Below are 9068 nucleotides of genomic sequence, written 5' to 3' on the forward strand. Positions count from 1 at the left end.
TTCTTTCTTGGGGGAAAATATTGTATTTCTAATAAGATTTGTCCGTCACCCCAGAATTTTTTTTTACCTCCCTTTAGAAAATCAATTTTCTGTGTCGTAAAACCTTTCCTAAAGTAAATACCCTTCAAGCCAACAAGATGGCCCCGTGAGTGATTTTCTACAGAAATCATTTTACCGAGGAAAGCATTCTGTTTGATTACAGATAAGATCTCTTAAAGACATTTAATAACTGAAATAAAACCTATGACACAATAAAATCTTACCCTTAACTCCCACCTCTGGCTTTGTTTATTCCACTTATTTAATGTCTTCTTCACCTCCAATGGGCAGCTCTGTATTTAACCAAACTTTTGGATTTTCATGGCTTCCTCAGCTCCTTAGAGAGACTAAGTTCTTTCTACATTTGTTAAACACTATAGATGGGTTCTCTTTTTCAACTTTTGGGTTTGTTTTTTTGGGTGTATATCTTCAGTTTCAGCTCCATTTCTGTGGTTTCTCAGAATGTAGGAGAAGCTGCGAGTGTAGAAGGAACTGTTTTTATTGATGGAAGGGTTTCCATAGCAAGTATAGATGATGATTTCATTTGTGCCACTTTGGATTGGTGGCCTCCTGAGAAATGTGACTATGGGACTTGTAGTTGGGGTCGTGCTTCTCTGCTCAATATGGTATGTTTTTAGATCATTTTTACATGTATGGAAAGAGAGAGAGATTTGGATCTTTGCAGGTTGGAAGTATCTTTGAAGAACTTAATTTGATGTGGGTTTCTGGTATTTTTTAATGGCACACTCTGTTTAATGTGGCCAGTGTTGTCTAATTTTCCTTCCATGTGATTTGATCGATGAAGATGATATAAGTTGATAAAATTTGCTATGGGGTTATAGAAACGAATTTCTTCTCTTTTATGTTTTTCTTTTTTCTCTTTTTCTTTTTTTTTTGGTTTTTTTTTCTTTGGTAATGTTTTGTGAGATTAAACTCTTGTCTTTTAAGAGTTGAAGTATAGCTTAGAAGAATTTATTTGATATGGGTTCTTGTATTTTTAATGTCATTATCTGTTTATTGTAGTCAAATGTTTAATTTTCCTTCCAATGTGATTTGATCGAGGAAGATGGTATATTTCTGGTAATTTTTAATGTTATTCTCTGTTTATTGTGGTCAAGTGTATTTAATTTTCCTTCCAATGTGATTTAATTGATGAAGAGGGTATAAGTTGATAAATTTTGATATGGGTTTATAGAAACAAATTTCTTTTCTTCTGTTTTTTTCTTTGTGGGCATGTTTTTTTTGACATTAAACTCTTTTTCTTAAGAGTTAAATATGATTCAGATGACGATTTTGGGATGTGGGTCATTTATGTATCACTGGTTTTGGTTAATTTTCTAATCCTTTGTTCTTTTAATGGAAGGATCTTGAAATTTGAAACTGATTTCAATAGTAGTTGTTTTATGTATTTTGGATGGTTACCCTGTGTGGAACTACAAATCTGGATATCTCAAACTTGGAAAAGGTTCAGAAGAACTTGTTTTGATCTTGATATTTGGTATTCTAGCTCCACTGTCTGTGAAGTGTTGATCTCTCTGTTTTTTTAGTGTTTTGGACATGCTGTTTGATGAATTTGATTGATGAAAATAACATAAGTGGTGAGAAAATTTGAAATGCATTCTTAGAATCAATGTGGATGGTTTAGGTTTGATTCTATCTTGGATTATCTTCTTATTCCTTTGTAATTGGTTTATTTTAAATGGTCAAGAGCTTTAAGTGGGGTTCTTCATTCGATGTTTTTTTCCAAGAATTATGTAGTTGGAATTAGGGCAATTCAAAAGATCTCAGGAGTGGAACTTTTTTGGAAACTTCTATTCTTCTATCCTTTGTAATTTTCTAATTCTGTTTAATGGTTAGACATGTGTTTCGAGCAATATGACTTCTGAATTTAATTGTTTAAGGTGATTATGAAGAATCGGTTTTTACAGGATTCTAACGTTTCTATCTTTCTAATTCACTTTCCGTAGGATCTTAACAACAATATTTTGCTAAATGCTGTCAAAGGTATGGGTTTCGTTAGCTAATTCTAGATATTAGTCTTTTATTAGATTGATCATTGTTTATGAAAATTTAAGACAATATATTACTCTTATTTTCAATTATTCTACAGCTTTTTCAGCATTGAAGCTTAGATTGGGGGGTACTTTGCAAGATAAGATCATATATGACGTGGGTGACCCTCAGCAACCTTGTCACCAACTAATTAAAAACAGCTCCGAGCTTTTTGGCTACTCTCAAGGGTGCTTACCCATGTATAGATGGGATGAACTAAACAATTTCTTCAAAAAATCTGGGTAACTAGATTTTTTTAATTCAATTTTGCGAACATAATTTTTTTTAGCTAGGAGATTGATGTATGTTCACATTTTCTTTTTCCTATTTTCCATAACTTTTTTTTGTGGGTAAGCTTGGAATGAGCCCTCAGCCTCATGGTTTCATTGGATTGCATGGCTCAAGTGATCCTTGCTTTAAAGTTTGCTTTCTACAAGTTGAACTATTTCATTGAACATTTATCTAATTTTTTTTGTTTATTGTTCAGGGCTGTCGTTGTTTTTGGGTTGAATGCTCTCAACGGTAGAAATCTTACATCTGGGGGTTTGGCAGTAGGGCGTTGGAACTCCAGCAATGCTGCATCTCTTATACGTTACACCGTCAACAAAGGCTATACTATTTATGGTTGGGAGCTTGGTATGAATTTGTCTTATTTACAATCTTGCCACAAGAAGCTGTGGAAAAAACTCAAAAAAAAGTCTCTAAAACAAAGATAATAAAAAAACCAAACAATCTTGGTTTATCTGGCCTTGAAGCTTCTACCCAATGTGCCACTCAATCCTTGAAACCACGTCTCCCTCTCACCATTAATCTCAGCTGTTATTATTCAATCAAACTCTAAAATTGTGAAATGTAGAGATGGTTCACAGTTTATATCATTTTTTTTAATCAAGGGATCGTTAAAAACTAGTCATGTGAGAAAAATCTTTTTTTTTTTTGATACATGGGTATCCAGACTTTATCCGACTATTCCCGTGGACATGTGAATCACCCCTTTCCAACATGTGCCAAGTGTAAAAATCAATTCTTACTTCTATATTAACATAAGACATGGGTTTGGTATGTTATAGGGAGTCTCTCCATCTCCTACTTTCATACTAGATTGGGTATGGTTTTGTTTCTTTTAAAAAGTCCGTTTTGTTTCTCAGGAAACGAGTTAAGTGGGAGTGGAGTTGGAACAAGGGTCACAGCAGCGCAGTACGCCACTGATGTGATTGAACTCCATTCCGTGGTACAAGACATCTACAAAGGTTTTAAAGTTATGCCACTAACAATTGCTCCGGGTGGGTTCTTTGATGCAAATTGGTACAAAGAATTCGTACAAAAGACACGGAATTCAGTTGATGTAGTTACCCACCATATATATAATCTCGGTCCAGGTATTTTGCTTCAACAAAAGACATTTCATTAGTTGAATCAAGTATCATACATTAGATGATTTTGAAACACTTCTTTGATACTTTAAATAGGTGTTGATACACATCTGATCGAGAAGATTCTCGATCCAAACTATCCCAATGGTGTGGCGGACACATTTCGTAGCCTCAAGAACATTCTTAAGGGTACTGCAACTTCGGCTACTGCATGGGTCGGCGAAGCTGGAGGAGCCTATAATAGTGGTCATAATCTTGTCACCAATGCATTTGTGTTTAGTTTCTGGTGAGCAAGCTTTGATAGACTAAAACTTTCCAATTTCTTAGATATTTCCTTCAGGACTGATCTTGCTTCTGACTGGCCATTTAGGTACTTAGATCAGCTTGGTTTGGCATCAACTTATGATACTAAAACATATTGCCGACAAACATTGATTGGAGGAAATTATGGTCTTCTCAACACTACAACCTATGTACCAAATCCCGATTATTACAGGTTATTGTTCAACTAATGAGACATCTATTATAATAGCTCCAATATAAAAATAACTATATGTCAGATGTTTTGTGTTCTTTCTTTGCAGTGCTCTTCTTTGGAGCCGATTAATGGGAACACAAGTCCTGTGGACAAACTTCTCAGGGACAAACAAATTACGAGCTTACTCGCATTGTGCAAAACAATCTGTAAGTTAGACTCACACTTGGATGGACCCACAATTTTTCTTTTTTGTAATTCGTGTTTTTTTATAAATTCTATTTGTAATCTCACAGCAAGGGATCACAATTCTCTTGATCAACTTGGATGGTAACACCACAGTTCAAGTCCATATTACGACTGAAACAACTTCCTCAAATAGGACTTGGACTTCAAAGTATCGACATGCATCTCCAAGAACAAGGTTTGCTCGGATGCCTCCAGAGTCAAAGAAACCCGTGTTTACAAGGGAAGAATATCACCTAACAGCTAAGGATGGGGACTTGCACAGCCAAGTTATGCTGCTAAATGGGAATATCTTGGCTGTAAATTCATCTGGAGATATTCCTTCTTTGGACCCAATAAATGTAGACTCATCGGAGCCGATAAGTGTTGCTCCTTATTCGATTGTATTCGCTCACATTCCTACAATTGATGCCCTTGCTTGCAGGTAGGAGGGACAAAAATGTAGAATTTATTCTCTTTGATTATTTTGATCAAATAAGAAAAGAAAGAAAGAGTATATTTTTCAACAAGGATATCATCATTTTGTATAATTGTGTGGTTCATCAAATCACGATTTAATGGGTGTTTATGGATTGAATGGTCATGGTTCAAAATACCAAAATGCATCTATTGATACAATACCAATATAATACACGATCAACTAACATTTATTGAATTTGAAAAAGAATTAGAAGAAACATCCTCTTATTTCTTGAACGCAGAGATCCATGAATCGGGATCCTGATGCATATAAATACAAATGGTTCAATGAGAGCAAGAATTTCCAGGAACATTTGCGGTTGAGACGAATACAAAACATTGATTGTTTCGAGAATATATCGGATTATATGGGTCTTTTATCGAAATACGATATTTTAAACCTTGGCTGAGATCGTCCAATCAGTAAATATCTAGTTTGGTATGGTCCTCATGGTGGGACCCACATGGGTAGTTCAGCCACCCCTTCACATGCCTCACATGAACAACCATGGCTTTTGGTTTAGTGTCTTCATCATCTACTACCTAATTGTTATCTGATTTCCACAAGTAGAAGAGAGAGGAACTTTGTAACTGCCAGCTGGAGTGAAGGGGGGAGCACTTGGGGACATCTTGATGTGGTGGGGCGAGCATGCCCATAGATGCATTTTCTCTAAGATACTAGTAAAACACATCTATGGACATGCGCGTCACTACGTCAAGGTGTCCCCGGTGTGTCTTCCGCTGAGGTCATTCTAGCACGATTAGCCACTGAAAAGCATCCTTACCCAAAACTGTTAGAAGATCCCAATGTCTAGATGCAAGGTTTCAAAAACTGGTCCAAACCTATGGTTCAATCAGCCTCAACCCATTTTTGTACCCAAATTTGTGGTTCAACCACGAATGAACCTCCATTTTATAATTCATTATAATGTACGAAACAGTTTCAAAAACTAGACTAGATTGATGGTCAGACCCGGCCGGGCAAGGCCAGATTTACAGTGGGGGCAATGCGGGCAATTGACCCCACAAGAATTTCTTAAACTTTAAAGGAACTACTTAAAAATTAAAATTTTTTTTTTAAGGATCTTTAAAGGCTTTGCCCTTACAGAATTTTTAATCTTTGAAGGAGCCATTCATATATTAAAATTTCTAAAGACTTTGCCCCCCTTCAATTTTTTTTTTTTTTTTTTTAAACTTTGAAGGAGCTACTTATTTTGAATAATTTAGAATTTTTATATCAACAATGCCTCTACGAAGACAAAATCCTGGCTCCACCCCTGGGATCGGGTCTAACCAAAATTTTAGACAAAGTTAATCTGATTCATTGAGAACCGATAAATGATCATGAACCCACAATTTGTATGAACCAATGGTTCAATCATCCGAACAGACGATTTTTTTTCGTCGGACAGGAAGTTAGATCTAGAATATATATCTTTGCAGATTCATCATGGACTCTCTTTCATCTCTACTCTCCAATAAAATCCAAAATCAACATCTAAAACCCAAATCAAGAAAACTGTGGGGGTTATGAGGAACCTGTTTGTCATATCAGGATATAGAAGTTTTCTTTAGTCTCTTTCCCAACAAAATCTAAAATCAAAATCCAAAATACCCAAATCTCCTATCTCTTCTCTAAAGGACCATTCTCAATCTCATATATGAAAAGTATGATGGTACGTAGTAAAAGTTATGATCAAATGGAGTGAACGCATTTTGTGATTGAATTAATAGCCGATGAATCATAAAAAATATTCAAGTAGGAAGAAATCATATAACATAAATGAGTCATACAGAGAAATATTGAAATGTAAACGGGGGGACATGAATGTGTGTCAGAATCATAAATGCTTTCATTTAGATTTCAGTGACACGCATTTACATCAAAAATGTTCCCACGATGTACATTTTAATGTTAATCCAACATTAAATTGAAACAAAAAAATTAATTCAAGTCAATCTGACCAACTCAAATCCTTGTCCAATCAATTGGGAAAACTTTCAGATTCGATTGTTGGCCCAGCTTTTTAAAATATTTATATAAAAATTTTAAATTTCTCTTTTTAAGGGAAGATCAAACAATCAAACCATACTAACGATATTCAAATTTATTTTAATATATATAAAACTAATAATTAGGTAAAAATCACAAAATTTTAAATTATTATGTATTATGCAATAATATAAAGATATCTGCTATTGCCACACCTGTCTTTTACTAATGCCACATCATTTCTTATGTAAATAAGCAAAGAATTGCACACAGTTGGTGTGGCAATACCAACTCTCGAATGTAATTTGGTCCAAACAAATTGGGACTCTAAAAGCTGTCAGACACTCCGACCAATTTGACAAAAAAAAATTATCTTATTAAAACAATGAAACATAATCATAACTTAGGTCCGTGTTATGTAACTTTAACATATCTTGGATATGATTTCTTTTTTCCTTTTTCATTTTGTAATTTAGTTCAAAAGTCAGAAACAAGTGGCATAGTGCTTCCTAGTATATCATGATAAAGTGGTTTGCCTTTTTCTTTATCATAAATTTAAATAATTATAAATTTTTTTGATATTTTTAAAATATTAATAAAATTATTATGTAATATTGGCAATTTGATAATATTTTATTAATTTTATGTGATAATTATGTTAAACACATGTAATATTTTTAATATTTTTTAAAATTTTGATAATTATTTAAAATAAAAAAATTCTATGAATTGTAATAATGTAACTTAAGCACGGGGCATACTAAATCAACTTACCTGATGTGATAGGCTTGAAAATTGTAGATCTTCTCTCATTGGATACAAAATCGAAAGCTTTTTATTTTATATGAAGCACATCTACTGGTCCCGAATCTGTCAAGTCAGGTAAGTCAATTTAGTTGGAACATGCCTAAGTCACATTATCAGCACTTTTTTATACATCTAAAGAGGCTAGTAATTGCTAAAAACAAAGAAAAAAAAACCAGTCAAATTACTAAAATACCCAGTAAAACTTTTTGCAAATCATCTCAACTTGAGAGAGTCAGCTCAATCATGAGTTCTGTTAGAAATTAGTTCCTATTTATTTAAGAAAAACACTTTCCTTACTAACATAGTAAGATTTTAGGCTTTACTAGAGGTAGTTTTGTTCAAATGGATTACCACCTTAGCAGTCCAACACCACAGCACTCTACATTTCATAGAAATACTCACATTAGGAATTCAAATATGGGAAATGTTCAGCACCCAACATTTTGCCTAACATGTTTTGTCCTACATAGGTTAGAAGTTTTGGAATGGGCTGATTTTTGGTGAGATTCCTCACCAAAAATCAGCCCATTTCAAAACTTCTAACCCCATCACAAATGGTTTATAAAAAATGAATGGTCCACGATTTTTCAACTTGTAAACATGGGAGCTAGAAGTTTTGGAATGGGCTGATTTTTGGTGAGGATGATCTCCTCACCATAGAAACCATCCTCACAAAAAATCAGCTTATTCCAAAACTTCTAACCCATGTAGGACAAAACATGTTGGGCAAAATGTTGGGTGCTGAACGGGACCCTATATATATATATATATATAATATATATATATATATAGGGTCCCGTTCAGCACCCAACATTTTGCCCAACATGTTTTGTCCTACATGGGTTAGAAGTTTTGGAATAAGCTGATTTTTTGTGAGGATGGTTTCTATGGTGAGGAGATCATCCTCACCAAAAATCAGCCCATTCCAAAACTTCTAGCTCCCATGTTTACAAGTTGAAAAATCGTGGACCGTCCATTTTTTGTCAACCATTTTTGATGGGGTTAGAAGTTTTGGAATGAGTTGATTTTTGATGATGATGATCTCCTCACCGTAGAGATCATCATCTCCAAAAATTAGCCAATTCCAAAACTTCTAACCCATGTTTTGAAAAATATTTTGCCAAAATGTTTGGTGCCGAACATTTCCCCCATATATATGTGTGTGTGTGTGTGTGTGTGTAATTGACAATGGGAATCCCAAGTATGAGTCTCTTTAGGGCCTCTGAACGCTACCCATATATATAATTCAAGTATGGCTCCTGTTCGGCACCCAACATTTTGCCCAATATGTTTTGTCCTACATGGGTTAGAAGTTTTGGAATAGGCTGATTTTTGGTGAGGATGATCTCTATGGTGAGGAGATCATCCTCACCAAAGATCAGCCCATTCCAAAACTTCTAACCCCATGTTTACAAGTTGAAAAATTGTGGACCGTCCATTTTTTGTAAACCATTTGTGATGGGGTTAGAAGTTTTGAAATGGGCTGATTTTTGGTGAGGATGATCATCCTCACCAAAAATCAGCCCATTCCTGAACTTCTCACCCATGTAAGAAAAACATGTTGGGCAAATTGTTGGGTGCTGAACGGGACCTTCAAATATTATGCCAAACATTTTTTAAAATA

At 34.5% G+C, this 9068-nt stretch overlaps 1 protein-coding gene across 1 annotated transcript; it reads left to right on the top strand.

Moving 5' to 3' along the window:
- The first annotated feature begins 277 nt into the window (after nt 1-277).
- Nucleotides 278-4702, top strand: GUS3 (glucuronidase 3). Its single transcript, XM_086419128.1, has 9 exons — nt 278-665; nt 2007-2043; nt 2150-2333; nt 2579-2727; nt 3240-3470; nt 3561-3750; nt 3835-3960; nt 4049-4148; nt 4236-4702. The coding sequence occupies exons 1-9, from the start codon at nt 420-422 to the stop codon at nt 4611-4613; spliced, it is 1641 nt and encodes a 546-aa protein (XP_086275254.1). The 5' UTR covers nt 278-419; the 3' UTR covers nt 4614-4702.
- The last annotated feature ends 4366 nt before the right edge of the window (nt 4703-9068 follow it).

This window comes from Akebia trifoliata, chromosome 12, assembly GCF_017979445.1.
Source record: "Akebia trifoliata isolate Shusen 1 chromosome 12, ASM1797944v1, whole genome shotgun sequence".
Taxonomy (NCBI): domain Eukaryota; kingdom Viridiplantae; phylum Streptophyta; class Magnoliopsida; order Ranunculales; family Lardizabalaceae; genus Akebia; species Akebia trifoliata.

Excerpts from the sequence above, each read along its gene's own strand:
- GUS3 (XM_086419128.1), top strand. The coding sequence starts at position 420 with ATGGGTTCTCTTTTTCAACTTTTGGGTTTGTTTTTTTGGGTGTATATC. Across the intron at positions 2,334-2,578 it reads AATTTCTTCAAAAAATCTGG|GGCTGTCGTTGTTTTTGGGT; the intron begins GTAACTAGATTT and ends TTTATTGTTCAG. Across the intron at positions 4,149-4,235 it reads CGCATTGTGCAAAACAATCT|CAAGGGATCACAATTCTCTT; the intron begins GTAAGTTAGACT and ends GTAATCTCACAG.